The sequence below is a fragment of the Falco rusticolus genome, chromosome 4, assembly GCF_015220075.1.
Source record: "Falco rusticolus isolate bFalRus1 chromosome 4, bFalRus1.pri, whole genome shotgun sequence".
NCBI classification, from domain to species: domain Eukaryota; kingdom Metazoa; phylum Chordata; class Aves; order Falconiformes; family Falconidae; genus Falco; species Falco rusticolus.
The window spans coordinates 15,529,233-15,549,099 of record NC_051190.1 but is presented as its reverse complement, the minus strand read 5'-3'; the positions used below and the strand labels follow the sequence as shown (position 1 = coordinate 15,549,099).

Here is a 19,867-nt window from a genome sequence, read left to right as displayed (position 1 = left end):
TTCCATGGGATGCACTTTTTTTTTCTTTTTCTTTTTTTTTTTTTTTTTTGAGATTTGTGGCCTAACATCTTTCCTTGTACTTTATTAGAACTAATATACTTCTTTGTTATCTTTCTCTACCAACTCTGAAGGCCTTTGCTTGGTGGTCAGACTTAATGGTCGAGCATGCGGAGACCTTCCTGTCACTGTTTGCAGTGGATATGGATGCTGCGTTAGAGGTGCAACCCCCAGACACCTGGGACAGCTTTCCGCTCTTTCAGCTTCTAAACGATTCCCTCCGTAGTGACTGTATGTATTGTATTTTGATTGTTTCTTTTTCAGTGGGCAACTCAGGTTACTGTATATTTTCAGCCTCTCCGTACTGCACAGTAAACTGGGATGGGTAGAGATTTACAGGACATACTCTTTTAGCATCAGCTTGAATTTGTTCCATTTCTGCTAGAAAAAAGCACACAGACACCCCTTAAATCAAATGCCTCAGTCAAAGGTGAGAAGCTGAACTTTTATTTTGCTTCATCTTCTCATGTCTTCTGGTAATAGCTGCCTGCAGGGAATTAGGTACTCTATCTCACTGTCATTAAATGTGTGTATTGTTTTATATGTGTGTACTGCATATATTTAACATGGAGTAGGACAGTCCCTGCTTTAGAAGATTTTACTGAAGGGAGGAAAATATTAAAGTAAATGGAAGGGGGAGTAGTTCAGAAGAGTAGTGCTTTGTGAAATAAGGCTCTTCTCCAAAGCACATGGGGCCATGCCTCCAAAACCCCTGAGGATCTGCCAATCCCCCAGGTGGCCCAACTGCTCCCTGGGGAGCTGGTAGCAGAACTGCCATCGCCTTCAGTTAGGTCCTGGACCAGGGCCCCAGTTAGCTTTCTAAAACCACAGGAAAAAGCCAGGGACTCATCTCCAGAGAGCAATTTTCAGTATCATAGTAGCGAGTAACCAAAGAAATGATTCTCCTACCTGCAAAAGCCATAATGTTTGCCATGCTGTATTTCTTACATCCATTTTATTCGCAGGAAGTAATAATGTATTTGTAAGTTTGACATTAATGGAAAAGAAGATTTGTTATCTGTTTATTTGTTTGGAGTAAGAAGCCATTCCTGCTGTCTTTGTCGTTAACACTGGTGCCTGACGCCAGCTCCTGTTATGTTCTCGAAGTTTCTCCCTGTTTGCTGACAAATTCGTTGTGTAATGAAGTGCCGCGCTGTGGTTTGTTACAGAGGTTTTAGTAACAGTAGTGTCTTACTATACTTTTATTTATCTATTCTAGATAATTTGTGCAATGGAAAATTCCACAAACACCTCCAAGACCTGTTTGCTCCACTTGTTGTTAGATATGTCGATCTGATGGAGTCCTCAATTGCACAGTCAATTCACAGGGGCTTTGAGCGGGAGTCATGGGAGCCAGTAAAGTAAGGAAACCTCCTTTGATACAATCGGAATTTGGGTGCAAATGGATGGAGATTCATACAGAGATGAATTAGCAAACATTAGACTGGACATGCAGAAAGTGCTTTGGATTTTCTAGTTTAATGCTAAAAATAGAAGGTCTGATCTCTTCAGGGTTTTCAAGTTAATGAGGGAAACGGTATTGGCTTTTTGAAATGCATTGCTGCCTCAGTTTGAACTGTATGCCTATGGACATGGAAGCATGAAAATGTGAAAACCTTCTTAGCTGGCGTGGCTTTTTGGATCCCGTTCTAAAAGGCGTTTTCCAATGCTGCTTTTGAACTCACATAGCTCCTTTTCAGAACAAAACCCCTTGCTTCACTGTGTTCAGTCCAGCCCTCTAACCTGTGTGAGTCATTGCTGTGCTTACTCTTCCCAAGACTCATTTTTTCCACCCACCCCGCGGAGGGATAGTGCAGCGCTGTGCTTCTCGTGCCAGCCCCGCGGCTGACAGCTGCACGTGTCCCTGTGTCCCGGGGCAGCTCTGCTGGGTCCCAGCTCCTCGCCTGTAGGATTAGGCGTGCAGAAACCACAGTGCAACATGGGTGAGATGATTCAAGCAGAATCAGTTACTAAATCTGGAGAACTAGGAATTTACCAGCGAGAAGTTAGTAGCCTAAAAGAAGCCCAAATTGAACTCAAGAGCTGGTAAATGATGAAAATGTGGCATGTGCTTTGGATTACTGTTGTTACTTCACAGGTTTTGAGGCATTGCTGAACCCTGTCACGCTTGCTCTAAAAAGCCAAGTCAGATCCCACGAAGGAAGAGAACTGACTTTTCCTTCCAATGAAGGTATTAAAAGAGAAAAATCGACCCTTTGGAAACAACATGAGTCTGGCAGCGCCTTAGGCAGGGGATTGAGACCAAATGACCTCTGGAGAGACTATTTTCCCTGCTTTTTTGTGATTCTCTAGGCAAAGCTAAGTGGCACTGCACTCTCAGAGGTTTGCTGTATAAAAGAACGTGTGGTCTTTCAGGGCTTTTCACACCAAATATGTTCCGTTTACAAGGAAAAGAGATTTTGTTCAGCAGCCAGCCTCCCATATGCAACCTGGAGTCTGAGTACCCAGGTTTTTTCCTTTCTTTCTTGTGTATCCTCAGCATCCGTAAGGATTCTGCCTGCCAAATCTCAGGCTTTTTCTTGACACCTGATCATCCCCTCTGTTTTGAGTGGGGTTAAGTGGCAGGCATTCAGGAGCCTCTCTCACTTTCCATTTGCTGTCTTTGGTCTGCAGGCTAACAGGATTAAAAATCCTAAAAAATCTTGTTTCAAATAAGCAGATGTGACCCAGAAAACATACAAGAAATAGATCTTTCGAGTAGGAGAATGCCATTTTTACAGCCACTCCTTCAAGCAGAATTGCACTGTGAAGTTAGCATTAACTTTAGTTTCAGAGCTCTGCTTTAGTAATGAGTATGTTTGTATTTCTTTGTTATGAAATAGAAGCAGGCAACTCTGTGTACCTGTCCGCCTCAGTCAAGCAGTCAATAAGCAATTTGTTCTGCTTTCTTCTTTTGCCAGAAGCTGACATCATTTTGGCTTTTATTGACTTTAGTGGCTTAACTATAGATGGCTGTAAGTACTTGGCTGTGGTACTTGCCTGCCAAAGTGCTTTGTCCCTGGGTATGCCATTATCTATCATCTTCAAGTTATCTTTGATAGCTACAAAAGACCTTTTCTTAGTTCTTTTGTAATGCTTATTCCCTTCTGGAATTCCAGTTACAGAGTGTTTGAGCCTTGCAGTTTCCAATGAAAGCCCAGGCTGGACTATCTGTCTTACAGACTTGGGAACTTAGAATTCTGATTTCTTCCAGCAGGGAAGTGGGTGCTTTTCACAAGAAGCTTGTGTCCATCTGGTGAAAAGATGCATTCTGGGGGTTTTTTCACTAGTTGGAGTTTTGCTCTTGCGTCTCACACACAAAAGCGCGAGTTGCACATGCTGGCTTAACACAACGTGACCCGGTGAAGGAAGGCACCAGTGAATGTGCAGAGGGTGGCACATACAGCGTAAGGGAAAAGAGGGGTGTCATTCCTAGGATCCTGTGACATTTTTGATGTGCTGTTCAGAACTAAATGTTAAGGCATCTTCATCTTTTGCCTCCTGGGCAGACCACCTGCTCCTCTTTGTCTGATCGACAGCAAACTTGCAGAAAAACTCAGGTCAGAGACTTTGTTTGATTTGCTCTCCTGCATCTACTGCCTTCTCATGCCACATGTCCATACTGCAGCATAGGTGAATTTTTGGCCATTGATTCTCCAAGAGTTTCGACCAGCCAATTCCCACCCAAGTCATGGCCTTCCATTGCTGCCTCACCAGAAGAGCTTTTTGGGGATTGGGAACGCTGCAGTATGTTTCCCTTGGCTCTCCTCTGCTTTGAAGAAAGGCCTTCAGGATGGCCAGAAAAGGTAGATCATCATGGCTGCCTGTTCCACCAAGCATACTGTTGCCCTGCTTTGGATCTCTACAGTGAATTAGGAGAAGGAGATCTCATTATTCCCTGTTAACCAAGAAATTATTCTACAACATAGTCTTTTGAAAGGGTTTCTCTGTGCTCATGCTTGCAATCAAGGCTGAAATATGTAGCCCTCCATAACCTGACCAGATGGCAGTTTGCAAGCATGTATTTCTTCTATTTTCATTGCTGAATACTCTGCACCTTATGCTACGAGGAGTTAGGTATAGAAATCACAAACAGTGAGAGAGATACTGTTAAGTATTGAAAACATGGGGGGAAAAAGCATCGATGTAATGTGCTCATGAGGGCTATGTAATCTGCCTCTGCAGAGCTGCTGAATTTGCAGGGGGTCCGTGCCCTATAGCTAGAGCAGCTGGTGTGCTTGTATGAATCCACGCAGAGAAATGCGGAACGCTTGTCCTTCGCACAGTCATCCAAATACGGAGGATACAGAGTAGGTCTGTTCTCTGGTGAGTTGAGAGGTCTTGGATAAGTAGGGTTTGCAATGGGGTTTTTTTCGTGCTAGCTTCTCGGAGAACACTGATTTATCTTGCAGCCAGCAGATACGTACGTGTGTGTGTGTGTGTCTCTGTGTGTGTGTCTGTGTTGAAAGATCTTCCTGAGCAAATGTTAAAGCCAGTGCAGTGACAACCAGTTTCAATTGCTTGACTAGGACATTACTCATTGACCTATGGTTGTCTCTACTGCGCTTAGTCCTGGCTTTAGCATCTATTAACTGCTCACTAACCCTCTGCAAACTATTTATAAGTGTATCATTAATATAAATATAAGAACTCAGTATGATTATACTAGTCATTTTATAAGGTTGTGCTACTACGAAATGCTAGCGAAAAATGTTTCCCCTTAAAAGAAGCACCGTTGTAGTGAAAATGAGTATTTTTGTTACTATTCTGGGTGTCAGTCACAGGAAGAGCACAGATCTGACTGCCTACTTCACGATCAAGCTCTTTGCTTCACATCAAGGCTTTTGTGAAAAGATTTGCTCTTGAGCATTTGCTCAGCCTCGGCAGTAAGGTAGTAAGTGTTTGTAGTGATGGAAGAGACAGGCGTTTGCATCTTCCATCACTAAATCATGTCAGGCATCCTGTAGGAACTGCGCAGTTAAGTGTGGACAATGGTCTCATTTAGCTCTGTTCTGAAGCCAGGAGACAACTCAGTGGAAAGATGTGATTTTTCTGCCCTCCTGTCAGTACTAGGGCAGCTCTACAGGAGCAGCCCCGGTGCACCCGGGCTTGTTTTCTGTGATCAGTGCTCCAGTGCAGTGTGAGCACTGGGATGTTGTCCAGGGCTATGTTGCCAGTCTGTTTGCACTGAGAATTTCCCCACAGACAGTACAGGTGAAAGCCATTTACGCAGCTAACAAACACAAACAGGGGTGAATCAGAAGGAGCCGAGAAAACAAGCAGTGCAGCTCCAGAGTGTGCGTCTTTTATCAAACATATCCGGATCCAGTCCTGAAGCTGAGTTGTCTTAAATCAGACAGCCCTCATCTTGTTGATGCAAATGCCCACATTCCCTGCCTGATGGCTGAGGTTATATTTAGCCATCTATATTAAATAGGCATGGCTGGCTTCTAGAAACAGTTTCTCATCTTGGACCTGTAGTTTTATGGTCTGAGCAACTGCAGGCTGGAACATTTGTTGGTAATATTAATAATTTTTTACAGGTCTCACTGCAACTGTTAGTCAGATAATTAGATTGGTTGAACCTGCAAAACTGTGCATGTCAATTCAGGAGAATATTTTTTAAATTAGTTACTGTATGTTAATATACTCCATTATTTTGCTGTTTTGTTTTCTTTTAAGAGTACTAACTTATTCTTGCAACATATCCTTGCATCAGCAAAATAATGTGTTGTATAAAAGAAATATGTTTCCGTGTGAATATAGTATACTGTTTACTCTAGAAGTCATATTTTATTAATACAGTGTTTTTATTAATATAACACTGTCACTTCTTGAATTTTAATATTAAAACCAAAGGTCCTCTGATTTATGTATTTACCATCTGGCTAAGTTATTTAAGTTGCTTTTCCTTATACATTTATATGTTGTCCACCTCTTGCTATTTCTTTATTTATTCCATATCAGTATCTAACCACATGCACTGCCATTTCTGAAGATTTAACACTCTCTCAATCACCATGGAGTCTGTGTCTCATTCAATAATCATATCAACTCAATAGCAGATACATTATGAATGGAAACAATGGGCAGCTTTGTTATGTTAGTAAATTCTCGTATTGAAGTGTCTGCTTACTGCCTAACAAAGAGAACAAGCAGATAGCATGAAGTCAAATCTACTAAGAATCATAGAAACAAAAGAAAACAAGAGCATCTTTTTTTTTTTTTTTCTTTCACCAGAAAGACTTTGGATTGTGGTTTTTCTCCCTGACAAGGGATTTTATTCACAAAGGGAGAATAAGGATAACATCTATTCCCTAAGACTTGCTGCCAATGACAAGCCGAGCTGTTGCAGAGATGTAGTTCAAGTCTTCTGTTGCATTAGGAAACATTTATTTGGTATAGCCAGCTCAATTCCATGACTTTGGCTTTTGATATGTAAAACTTGCAGTAAGAAATAGAGTTCAAAATATGACTCAAGGAGGTTGCTAACATTTTAAAATGCCTTGAAAGACATAGTGTCCAAGAGTCCAGATAATGCTGCCTGTGTGGTAGCTGATTTAGTACAGGGGAACAGGAGGGACCCCCTAAGATGGCATGTCCTAGTGTGGTCCCTGAGAGCAAGGAAGTTCAATGCTGAAGCTGTGCCCGTGAACATCAATGGAAAAGATTTCAGTAGCTTCAGCAGTGCAGGATGGAGCTGAAATCTTGATGTCCTAATTCCATTTTCACTGAGCCCAAATAGTGATTCAGGGGAAACCGTGTCAAAGCATCCAGGTTTGTTCTTCAAATGAGACTGTAAAACCGTCTATGGATTGTGTACCATGCAGCATACCTGGATTAAGAAAGAAATTTTTGATATACCTCTGAAAGATACACCTCTGAAACTTTTCTGTGAGCAGGGAAAATGGGAGTTGGGTAACTGAGTGCTGTCTTATGCTGATTCCCAAACCCTGTGACATTTTAATCTTGCATGTAAAATGTAACTGTGATTAAAACAGAATTAGCCCAATTATAACATCTAGAGACCTAGCCCAGTAAAATAGGTCAAGGTGCTTTGCAAACTTCGGGCATGCAGTGCCGTTACACCACACGCTGCTTCAGGAGAGTGTGTTGCATTAAATTAATCCACTGGCCCACTTTTAGAAGCTCTCTATTTGCATAACAGTGGCATGTCTGACAATATAATATATATTTAATATAAATTCAATATAAAGTCATGATACCCAATGCTTCATAAATTAACCTTTGAATGTCTTAATTGCCCCATGCCCTATTTCCAGCCAAGACACATTCACGTACCAGTCCTGGATTTGTTCAGTGCAGTTTGTCCACAGTGCACATGGGTAGAGCTGGGCAGCCTGCAGGACCTGTTTTCTTCGCACCCAGGAATGTAAGGGAGGATCAAGGCAGGAGTCTTCACTGAGGAAGAACCTGGTGGTTCACCATTTCATTGCTCTGGATTTAGCCCATTTTTGCTATTTGTAGAGTAGTAGATAAACAGAGAGGTTTTGGAGTGAAATCCCGACTCTATCGAATTTGGTGGCAAGAAAAACTCCTACAGACTTCTGCAGGGCTGGCATTTCAAACTCTCTGCTTATTCTTTTGAATCCAAATTCCCTAGCAGATCTCTCAGTTTAGTTCTTTCATCCAACCTGAGTGTGTAAGGAACTGAGACTCACTCCCTTACGAGAGAGATTTTTCCTAGGAAAGGCTGCTCTCTGCACTTTGAAACCGTATCAGGACTTGAAAGTGGAGTTATTTTCCGTGACTGTTTGAGTACTCTGTTAATTTGCTACTTCGTGATTCTTCTTCTTTTCATTCTAGTTGTTTGGGTTTTTTTAAGTAACTTGCAGACTGCAAACCCAGTACACTTAGCTTCCATACTCATGCTTCTTTCTGAAATGTTTTGCTTCAGTTTTTTAACTGTCGTCGTGCTGTGAACTTTGCAGATTTGTTTATGAGTGTCACGTGCTTCTGCTACATCTGCATTGTCACTGTTATGGTATTTTTTCTTTCTGTCTGTTTCTTCCACAGGAGTTTAACAAGTAATCTGCCCAATGTGAATCTACCAAATGTGAATCTCCCTAAAGTACCAAATCTACCAGTTAACATCCCACTAGGCATCCCACAAATGCCTAGCTTTTCTGCACCGTCATGGATGGCTGCTATTTATGATTCTGAGTGTGTATTCAGTTCAAATTAGATCTCATTTAAATTTAAAGTAATCTTGGCATGGATATGTATTGTTTGTTTCTGTGCATTATATAAAACTTTAAAGAGTGATACAGTTAATTAGACGTTTTCTGAATGAGACACTAGTGAATTTTTGGCATGTGTATTTTGAGGGCTTTTTGTATAAATCTTGAAAATTTGTCTTACTCCCACTGAGAATTTGAGCAAGTATCTTGCTTTACAAAATAGCTGTCAACAATGGGACATGGTCTGAACAACATACAAACCACAGAACTCACAATGTGACATGACGTGTCTCAGCAAAGAGTTTTGTCCAAAAGAGAGGATGAACCAGTTTCAATGCCAGTCAACCAATTTCTGTGGACCAGATGTAGATCTAAAAATGCATTTTATTTAATGCAAGCTCCGCAGTTCCCAGATAATAATTTTTGTCTTGATTTTAATGAAATGGTTTAACAAAGAGGAACACCCTGCAACAGTTTTTATCCATGTTGGAGGCCCCAGAGAGTAATGAAAGCTCCATAGCCATCATTACAGCCTGAATAATGTCATGACCAACTAAAGCAAGGTATTTTCAACATGAGCTTTAGATTATGGCCTGGAAAATCATACATGATGTCAAAGCAGTTGATCTCTAGGAGCCTTGGGCTCTGTGCTCCCAGCTCCCCATTGGAGCATCCCAGGATGCACAGGTGGAGCTCAGGGGGGACATACCACAAACCCTGAGCACGGATTTTTTATATATATATATATATATATATATATATATATATATATATATATGTATGTATGTATATAAAAAAAAGTGTCAGATTTGCCTTTAAAGTCTCAGCCACCAAGCAGTGTGGAGGGTGGTATACAGCGGACTTAACCCAAATCCTCATCATTTGAGGTAGCTCATCACCCAAGATGTCCTAGCACAGGAGTTGAGATCTTGCCAGTTCTCCTTCTAAATTCCTAGAGGGTTATTTAGGGCTGGCATGGGGTGGTCTCAGCCAGCACTGCACGGATACGTTGTTTTTTCCCTACCTTCTCACTTAAATTGAAGAACCCCTCAAAACTACCCCCTTTGCTGTTACTGAAACAGTAGATTACATCTACACCTGGAGTCCACCAAAATGCCTCTGCCACTAGCCTGGTGTGGGCTGTATTGCAGGGCAGTGGTAACGAACCAAAGGAAAGCAAACATTGGTGTTTGATATTTTTTAACAGATTTTTAAAACTTTTTAAATATTAGCACGTTCGTTGATGTTTCAAAGCTCTACAACTCATATTCATGCTAAGATGGCTATATTAAAGGCTAGCTTAGGCAGTTGTCTGTAAAGAGTACTTGAAAGTTTTAATCTTTCTCTGTGCATGCTTTGTGGTATTGGCCTTGAAAAGATAAGAATCATGTCATGACAGAAAATTGGATAATCCCTCTGAAAATGCTTGACCATTGATGGTATGTTGCAAGCTGCCTGCGTGATTAGAGCAATTGCAGTGCTCACAAGCAAAAATACTAACAGCTCATTTTGGAAATAATGTAGTGTATTGATTATTTGCATGGAGCCCCAATCAAAAGTGAGAAAAAGACCAAGAATAATACTTTTAAAATTTTGAAACCAAATGGATGTCTTAATGTTGCTGTAGTAAATACCAATTATTGTATTTGTATGTATTTAATAATTTAAACCACAAATTCATGCCGTTCCAAAACTGGGGTTTGACTGTTAAAAGCTATTTATACCCAAGCACAGGTTTGAACCAGGCGCAACTAAAAACTGGCGGTGAACGAACACTTGAGACTGTTGTGCAGGCTGGTACCCTGGTTAAAGGAAATGCCTGATTCTTTATCTTTTCATCTCCCTGGTTTCCTTTTACTCACCCTTCCCCTCCATCAAGGACATGTTTCCTGTTGCTTAGTGTCAGATACGTTTCTCCTACAACCGAGACAATTCATTCCTGATCTCGTGAACTCTGTTAGCACAGGACCCCGCAGGACCCCTCTAGCATGTTGGGACAACGGTTCTCACCTTGCAGTAGCCGTGTCTGCATTAGCTCCGATCTCCTCTAGCATTAACTCAATGCAGCTGGCATCTGTCACAATAGAAACACCCTCCCTCATCTGTTTCTATAGATGATGTCAGCAAAAGTGGTAATGCATGGTGTGTTAAATATCTTATAAATTACCGTGTTAGCATTAGTGGTATGCGAGGAGGGGGTTGAAGCTCTTGAAGCTCCTTTGGTAATTCTTCTGAAAAAAAAAAAAAAGTTGAGGGAGAAGCAGAGAGGGAGAGAAAAGGGTTATGGATGCATAAATTTCTCTGCACGAACAGAGCGCAATCCAGTTCTGTATTTTTATTCTGTAAGTGGAGGTTTGAGATATAATTATACTGTGAAAAGAGCCGGTGTAGCTACACACTGCAGGACCAAAGAGTTCCATCTGGGCAGGGGTGTGGATATGAGAATATACGCCTGGGAGAGAAATTCAGAGTTTTATGGCAGACCAAAGATGTTGCAAAAAAAAAATCTTAAAAAATGGAAAATTGTTGTCCTATTAGATGCCTTTGCAAGAGGCAGATCTGTGAAAAGGTGCAGCGGTCAATCCTGCCAGAACTCCTGGATATGAGATGTCTAGTGCCCTTAGCTCAATTGACTTACCCTGATTTTTTTTCAGCTGATTAAGAGATAAAGCGTGTCCTCGCTCACCACTTGTTAGCACTGTCCCTTGCCTGGAAACGGGGGCCTCACTGGGGAGAACAAGGCAAACTCAAGATATATTTCAGAGGGGGGTGAATTGCATGAAACCCTAAATCTTAATAACTGCATACAATCTGGTATGGCAGTTATTATTGATTGAGGATTTTCTACCACAGTTTCTAGCCTTAATTCTTAATAATCACATATGTTAATGTGGTTATTAACTAAGGCTGATTTTTACCATACACACATTCTTCCCGTTAATATGTGTAACTCATAATGTTGTCTTACTCATCTGGTCTGGAAAGTTTTGTGGGTGATGACAGCAAGATAGATTAGGCAACTGTATGGTAAAACTCAAAATCCTGATGGTGGAGATTGCCAGCGTTGTCCTGTGTATGAAACTACTGTCTGCTCTACACTTGTTGCAGGAATGGTCTCCACATCAGGTTACAAAGAGCCTGATGCCACTTATGACTTTTGTTCTCATTTTGCCCTGCCAGCAATGGATCAGGCACCTCGGAAGATCTGTTCTGGAAACTTGATGCCCTACAGACCTTCATTCGGGATTTGCACTGGCCTGAGGAGGAGTTTGGAAAACACCTGGAGCAACGCTTGAAGCTTATGGCAAGTGACATGATCGAGTCCTGCGTGAAAAGGTAGGTGCCCGTGAGCAAACCAGTTGTGTTTCTCATAGGAGCTCACAGGATGCAATGCTTTTTCTGTCTTTTGATCAATGAAGCTTCGCTTCAACCACCATTTATTAGTGACCCCAGCTCACCTCTGCCCAGCACAGGTGTGGTGGAAAGCCACCCTATTGCTGTGAGCTGTGGACTCTCCCAGGCAAGCACTTCTTTGTTGAGATTCTGGAGAGTGCATGTTCACAGTAAGGCAATAAATCACCCACTCTTTCAGGCTTTATATGTAGATACTTATTTTTGGTGCCTTGTGTGAGGTCAAGTCTTTGTAAATGCAGTTTGATGTCGATGAGGTTGAGTGCTGAAGGCATAGCCCTAAGAAAGATCCCAGCACCCACCTATAAAACACAGATACATGAAAAAAACAAGCCAAAAAGTGATCCAAAAAAGGGGATAGCATATAGCTTGGCATGCAGGTTTCACATCTGCCGCCGACTGAGAAAAGCTGTTGTATCATCAGCCACATTACAGGATATTCACCTGCAGGTCTTCCAAAACAGAGAGATTTCTTTCAAAAACTTTTAAACATACAGGCAGCTGTCATTCTGAAAGTAAAACATTGAGGCTATAAATTTCCAATCTTTCCACAGTAATTTATGTCCATCTGGCATTAGAGGTGATGAGGCAGGAGGAAGAAATGAAGTTTGCATTCTACTGTGCAGAAATTAATAGACAAAGAGACAAATCAAAGGAAAAATGGGTGCTGAATACAGCTGGTACATGCTAATATTAGCTGCAATGTGTGATGTGGCTGTTCTGTACCACAATTGCCTGGCCACTCTGGAAGTGTGAGCGTGGCATTTATTGTTCATATGTTCCTCACAGTCTGGATGGTCTGGATGTGCAGTGTCACCGTAGGAGAAGGCACGTTTGGTCCCCAAGATGTAGGCAGGAGACTCGCCCGCTGGAAGGCAGACAGCTCAAGGCTAGCTGTCTTACGATTCTGGAATAAACCCCAGTACATTTTAAGTGCAATGAGGTGGTCATGACGTCTTTGGCCTCAAGCAAGTCACCCTTTATTGCAGCAGCTCATCTTTGGTCCTTTGGCTGGCACAAACATTGAGCTTCAGTTGTCCTCCTGTTGTCAGACTGTCCTTTAGGAGCAAACCCAGTGCTGGAGCTCTGCTCTCTGCTCTGCCCCTGCACCACCAGCAAAACATCTAATTTCTTTCTTTTTTTTTTTTTCTTTTTTTTTTTTTTTATTGAAACCAAGGCACCTTTGCTGCACCTGCAGTGCAGTTATAGCTGTGATGTCCTACAGAAATCAGACCAGGTTAGCACAGCTGAGATAACTGGGAAAAATGAGCCAGTTTCCAGGTACAACTGAAGAAAGGCTTGTGTGCCTGAAAGCTGGGTTTGTTTTTTTCCCCAACTGCTTCAACCTTTCTACAAATATGTTGCCCCTCTGTAAAAACCTGGCCCAGCTTGTAATGGTATGCCTATATATAATGGTTCTGAGCATAAGTAAGTAGGAACATGCTCATCTCTGCAAGGAGATGGAAAATCCCAGTCATTTTGGGTCCTTTCAGTAATTATCAAGATTCTAGTCCCCGAGTCCAGGCTAAATCTGGCACTGGTAATTAAATCAGTTCAAATGCCACTGCTGATGTAAACCAATATGCTGCCTTCCCTATTTATATCACCTGCAAACAGGGCCTGGCTAAGGTTTCTTTAGCAATTTCGGTTTGACACAACATTTTTCTTCGCGTCTGTCTCTGAACTGTTGAATACCATGGAGGAGCCACCCCGCCTTCCGCACTTGGTTGTATTTTGGTGCTGTCAGGAAAGCAGCCCTCCAAGGAAGGCCTGTTTTGCTAATAAATCCGGGCAGGAGGACCTGTGTACCTGCTCAGATCTTATCCCAAGAAGGGGAGTTTCACGTTTGTAAATGAGTTTTCATTTACACAACCCTTGGGGGATCATTCACAATCAGAGTTATTCCTGAGCTGCAGCTGATATTATTTGTTATTTCTAAATTGAAGCTCCTATGTTAATTTGTTGGCAGATTCTGTCTGATGTGATAATTGTTCTCTGTTAGGTTAGACTAGTGAAGTACCTCCGGAATCTGCAGAGGGGCTCCAAAGAAAGGCAAGGCAGTACCCACCATACTGCAGAGCATCCCCCTTGTTAGAGTCACTGATGCCTTGGTATTTTAAGATACAACACGGGATCTCATTCTGCAGTCTTTGTCCCAGCAAAGCTCTTGGTGTAACAGGGTTTGTAACTGCCAGGGATGTCACATTTGAGCTCCATGAAGCCTCAGGAGAGTGGCGAGGTGCAGGCTCATGCGATGCTTGTGCATGTGTTCCTACAAGTGTGACTGCACCCATGCACATTTAGCAGATGTGTTCTGGTGAATGCGTGTGGTTCAGGAAAACCATTTCTATGAACTTACCAGAGAGACAGTTAGGAACTTTCAGCCAGCAAATACAATCATGTAGATGTAAAAATGCAATGATCTGGCTAATGTCCTCTTAGTCAAGCGATGAACGAGTTTCTGTTATTTGTAGTTGATATCACAGGGCAATAGGAACTTCCTTTAAGGTATCAGGCTTGCTACTTGTCTGATGTAATGCTAATGCAACCAAATTATAGGTGTGCATTGACACGTGTTTGTAACATCATCACACTGTTTATCAAGCCTGAGAAAGTAATCGTTTCCCTGAAACTGTTGCACACTTTATAAATAGTGTATATTCTGGAAAACGGGGTTCTTTTTAAACTGGAAAAACATTTTCAGTAAAAGCAGATTTGTAACGATTGCACTATAGCACTCCCAGGAGCATTCAGCTTTCTGGTTTCTCAGGCTCTTCTCCGTATTGTTTCACATTGTTATTAATATTATTATTATTAGCCTCAGTATGTTTAAAAGGAACTGTAATGTCTTTTTTCTATTTTCCTTAACAGAACCAGGATTGCATTTGAAGTAAAGCTGCAGAAAACCAGCCGATCAACAGATTTCCGAGTCCCTCAATCAATATGCACCATGTTTAATGTCATGGTGGATGCCAAAGCTCAGTCAACAAAGCTTTGCAGTATGGAAATGGGCCAAGAGGTAAAAATGCAGGTTCTTCCTTTCACAGCTTTGGAAAGCGATGTCATGAGATTTCCTAGCTCCTGTTGTGCTCGTTTCAGAAATGTTGTATCAGTTGTGTATTTAGCCTTCTGTATAGTGTGTGTGGATGAATATGCAGGGGGCTGCTCTCAAATAAATCTAATGAATATAGACATTCGGAGTCCCTGCCACTTTAGGAGTGGCTTTTTGCAAGGGCTGTGGTATGCATAAGGTAACTTTTAAGCTTGGTTGATGCATGATGACCATATATATCGAGTCATTAACTGCACCTTGGAGCAGATGTCAGCAACACACTTTCTGTATGTAACTATTTTCTGTAGACAAACATAAGGTAAACAGAAGTGCCAAGTTGTTGCTGTGATGCTTGTAAGGAAGAAAAAAAGAAACACACCAAAACACCAAAATAGATAACTTCCAAAAGCCGGTTGAAATTCCAGCAGCTGTGACTTCCATGAGTATTGGCTATAATAAGCACACTCGAGGATCCTGGATTCCCAGGTTCTTAATGACTCAAGTTTCCAAACAAAACCTGTTTAAATCAATTGCTGATATTGTTTTTCTTCTGAAGCCATAGCTGCAACTTGAAGTTTCTGTGACATGATCTATGAATTAGATAGACATGGTAAATTGGACTAGATTAAATGCATCATAATGATCATTTTGCTACAGTGGCTTCAAGCCAAATTAAATATTCATATACCAGTCTAGAATAAATTCACAAATACTGTTTGGCTTTCCTACCCTGCTGCTTGTCAGCATTTGCTAGATAAGCCCTTTTGCTACAACTTTCCATGGTCAGATTTTGCAGTGAATCATTGCAAGTTGTTGGGGTTTTTTAAGTTGTTTACTGAGCAGACTTGCTCCAAAGGCCACCGAATGCAGCAGGGGTCCTTGCCTTGATGTCAGTGGTGTTTGGATTAGATTCAGCTCTTCTTTTTGGCTTTCTTATACATGTTTCAGTTATGACATTTTATTTGTGGCAGCCACCTTACAAGAAAGGTTTCATACTGCTCATCATCAGGTTCTTCCCTTGTCCTCCATGTCAGCTGCAGCAGATCTTAAGTGGGCTATTGTTTTCCAGACCTGGACATGAACTTCCCTCACATTTTCTGTTCCATATTCATACTCATTTATCTCCCCAGATCCCTCAGCCTGCAGCTGCTGCAACATCTGCCCTGGCAGTGCCCCGTCAGCCAGGAAGGGCTGTGGTTGCAATGCTCTCCACTGCAAACCAGGATCAAACCCTTGTGCATTACACTAGCACAGTCCCTGGGGGGCAGGGACATTTTGGAGATCAAGCAGACTCTGATAGCATGGCAAAGCAAGCTCATTGCATTCAGAAAAGTGTCAGGTTGAGCCTTCAGATGGCATGAGACTGATAACTCAGCCGTGTCTGGATATAGCATGACCAGGCACTTGCTGCTTTTTTCTGTGGGAACTTGTGATGCTCTGCTTGCCACAGGTTCCTCCAAATTTTGAGCATCAGTCACAACGCACATTCAGCCTGAGTCAAACTGCAAGTGAGAGGGGAGCAGGCGGCAGCGCAGCTGTTTCTCTGCTGCTCCCAGCTGCAGCGGGGTTAGCTCTGCAGATCTGCCTGGGCTGCTTCAAGGAGGTGTTTGGTACGGCAGCTTGGAGCCAGCCTGACTCCTGTGGCAAGCAGCAGTTGCTGGGGCATGAGGTTTTTAACAGATAGCTGAATTAATAGACCTGTAAAGCAGATGTAAATTGTCGGTGCATAAGTTACCATTTAGGGCTGCAGTATTTTATACACCCTCCCTTTTTTTTCCCTTTCTTTTCGTGAGTGTTACTACCTCCCCCTCCATTCCTTCGTGCCACTCCATATTTCAGCTACCTCTTCCTGAAGCTGTCTAAAACCTCTGTGCCGAGGTGGTTGTGCTGTGGGGGGTAAAAGTTAACATATAGACCTGTTATTACAGCCTGCAAGGGGAGGACAAAATGCCATGCTGCATCTTCCAGTCCCCAGTAGGAATGATGAGACAGTCAGATAAACAGCAGAGGGATGAGAATTCGGGTTATGAGCCTGTGTCTTACTCTGCAATTTGGGGAGCTGGGGCTGTGCATCGCTGAGTCCCTGTGTCCCCCCATCCCTGGTGTGTGCCAGCCACATGGCTTGGCCAGGGCTGCCTGCAGCCCCAGCGGGGAGGGGTGGACAGGGCAGGGGAGACAGGCACAACTCGCTGACGGGTCCCTCCATCAGTGCCGCAGCCACCACGTGGCTCCTAAAATACGTGTTCCCTTTGCAGGCAGCTCAAAAACAGCAAACAGGGCTCACATTGCCCATCATGGTGCTCGGGCAAGGGCATTTGCCCAGACCTAACTGGAGAAGACATTTTGATTAGCAACAAACTGCCGATTTTTCTGACAGTCCAAGCTGTATGTGGGCAGAGACTCTCTCGACACGTTATTTGACCTCGCTCCTGCGGTTTCTCTCCCACCCCAAAGACCTTCCCTCCACGACTACCTTCAGTTACACTCACTTTAACAGATACTTGAATGCATTTTGCGAGCATTACCCTGTGAAACAAACACCCATCATTTCATTTCCATTTCCTTGTCTCTAAAGGCAGCTGTTAAAACATTTGGTAAACATACTTTACCATCTTAAATATTTATTTTTCCTCTGAATTTTTAATACATCTAAGGGGATAAATGTATGTATTAAATGTTTCTCAGTTGGTCTAGTATGTTTCTATTTAATATCTAAGGTCAGATGGTCCTTAGAGAAATACAACGTACACACAATCTGTTACATGACAAGGCAAGATACTCATCACATAAAGTCAAGTTGAATCATTGTAGTGCACTGATTATGGATTGTAATAATTGAGCTAATAGAAAGCCACGATGAACTCGATCGAAAGCCAGGGCTATGCTGGGTAAAGCAAACCAGCTATGCGATCTTTAACCTTGAGCATTTTCACAAGAGGTGTAGAAGGAGCTGTTAGAAATGCTGGTTTACGAGCCAGGCATCTGTGAAAGCAGCACCAGGCAGTCGTTTTCCAAACCGCCGCCTTCTCCGACTCCATCCTGGCCGAGGCTCATCTTCCCGAGGTGGAGCTGGGGCTGCAGCACCGGCAGCATCCTCTCCTGCGCTCAGAGCTGCAGTTTTGTTCTGTCAGGCCTCTTGCTTGCTTTTTAAACAAGCTTTTAATTGAAAGCGCATCGGTCAGCGCATTTCACAGTGTATCATTTTGAATATAGGTAGCCATTTTTTAATCAAAGCTCCTGACTTACCTAATGAAAGCAGTTAGCTAAATCCTTGTCTTCCACACATGCAGAAAATGCAGTCGCAGAAGAAAAATGTCATGGGGAAGACACCCCCAATACATGCACAACCCCTTCTTCATCTCCCTTAGGGGGTCCTGGTCATGTGTGCCAAGGACGTCAGCAGCTCCTACCTGCACCCAGCTGTCACAGGTCCCTGTCACCCCATAGCTACATCTGCAGCTGTGCTGGGAACAGCCAGGTCAATCCTGAGAGCTGATAACGGCTGTCTCTGTGTTGAGCAGATGAATCATAACTACAGTCCCATGATGGACTCATGTATGTCTTGACCTGCAAAGCAGGACGTGGAAACGGGAACAGCAAATGCAAATATCACGTGCTTGTTCGTGTATGTTTTTTGCCTCCGGGTGGGCCCGGCAGATCGCAGCCTGTCCTCCTGCGTGGGTGAGGACATATCTGACCAGCCCCAGCCAGGACGTCAGGTGGGATGTGCTGCACCATGTACCCCTGCCCTGCCCGCCCTGCCCTGCCCCTGCAGCAGGGCTCGCGCCTCAGCTGCATCCAGCCCTGGTGAAGGGTGTGCAGTGGCCCCGATGCTGAACCCTCCCTGTCGACAGCCGGTTGCCTTCCTCTTCAGAGCAAAATAAAACCCCAAGAGACTGTCAGTTAGGTACAATCCGGCCCCTTCCCCTTGTTCTACTGCCTGCAAATACTACAGTGAAAGGAGGTTTTGATCATGTTTCATTTTCCATTGCTTATTGTTTCTGTGCATGATGCTGCTGTTCTCATACGTCTCTTTTTTGAAAAGATTTTGGTTTATTTATTGTTTATGTTCATATGTTCTTTTTCCTGTCTTTTGCACTTTCCTCTTTATTTCTGTCCCCAATCATCTGAAAAGTTTGCTAAAGAGTGGGTAAGTGTGTCCTACTTTTATTTTCTTTTTTCCAAATTCCTGTATTGATATGTTACTGTCATAGAAAAAACCATCCCTAAACTGTAGAGCAGTTCAAAGAAAACCGATCAGACACTGAGGCCAACATCTAGCATTTGTAAAGCCCTCACAGTCTTCCTTCCCAAAGTCTGATTAGTATTTAAAGCAGATTTGTCTCTTTCAATGTGATTTGATGTTAACATTTTAAAACAATATTAATGCCAAGTGGTAATGAATATAGTGACTAGCACCAGTGCTTGAAATGTTTGACTGAAAAATCAAATGTTTTGTGTTGGAAAGCAGTCATAATCAGTATTTTCTCAGTCCATTGAAAATAAGAATATACTGTATGTTTTCGCTAATTAAATCTTGTATTGGAAACAGGTCTTTTCTAAATTAGTAGAAGACTGTATTTTAGTACCTATTCTAGCCATATTGCAGCTGATTGCATCAGAGCTCCCAAGCTAAGAAAGGTTTGGCATGTGAAGAAATTGGGTTGGAGACTCAGAAGTGCTGATGCTGCAGGCGCTGGCGGTGGTCAGCCCATCCTGAGCTAGTGCCACGGGGTCTGCTGTCAGCCGGGGCGCGGGGCTGCACTGCCTGCTGGCTTTTGCATGGGACAGAAAGGCTCGTCTGGGTTTGTTGGGTGTTTTTTAGATGTATCTTATAGTCACCGAAGCAAAGCGTTTGAACGAGTGCTTAATTTGAGCCACGTGCCTGCTGAGCCCAGTGTGTAATGCAGGGTCGGCCCCTTTGCTGCAGTAGGTGGGAAGGGCGCAGCAGCATCCCGGTGATTCAGCCCCCCGCGAGCTCCCTGGGGCAGCCAGCCCTCCCCGCTCCCCGGCCGAGGGCTGCGTGGTCGGCGGTGCCCTGGGCGAGGGCTGCCAGCCTGCCACCAGCATAGCTCATCGTTGGGTGCGGTCCATGTGCAACACAAACAGGATAATGCCCACAGAGCTGAAGCCAGAGGACCCCGGG

General features: G+C 43.1%; 1 protein-coding gene across 24 annotated transcripts in view; it reads left to right on the top strand.

Annotated features, from left to right (window-relative positions):
- Positions 1 to 19,867, top strand: part of CADPS (calcium dependent secretion activator) — a 220,847-nt gene that overhangs the window by 168,916 nt on the left and 32,064 nt on the right. For 13 of the 24 annotated variants that reach the window (XM_037383078.1, XM_037383063.1, XM_037383062.1 and 10 more), the window contains 6 exons: positions 132 to 288; positions 1,277 to 1,418; positions 8,095 to 8,241; positions 11,439 to 11,594; positions 14,541 to 14,688; positions 18,857 to 18,871. In XM_037383078.1, the coding sequence (XP_037238975.1) occupies positions 132 to 288; positions 1,277 to 1,418; positions 8,095 to 8,241; positions 11,439 to 11,594; positions 14,541 to 14,688; positions 18,857 to 18,871 (765 nt within the window). The remainder of the gene's footprint in view (positions 1 to 131; positions 289 to 1,276; positions 1,419 to 8,094; positions 8,242 to 11,438; positions 11,595 to 14,540; positions 14,689 to 18,856; positions 18,872 to 19,867) is intronic. The other 11 variants (XM_037383085.1, XM_037383086.1, XM_037383087.1 and 8 more) reach the window with 1 other exon arrangement.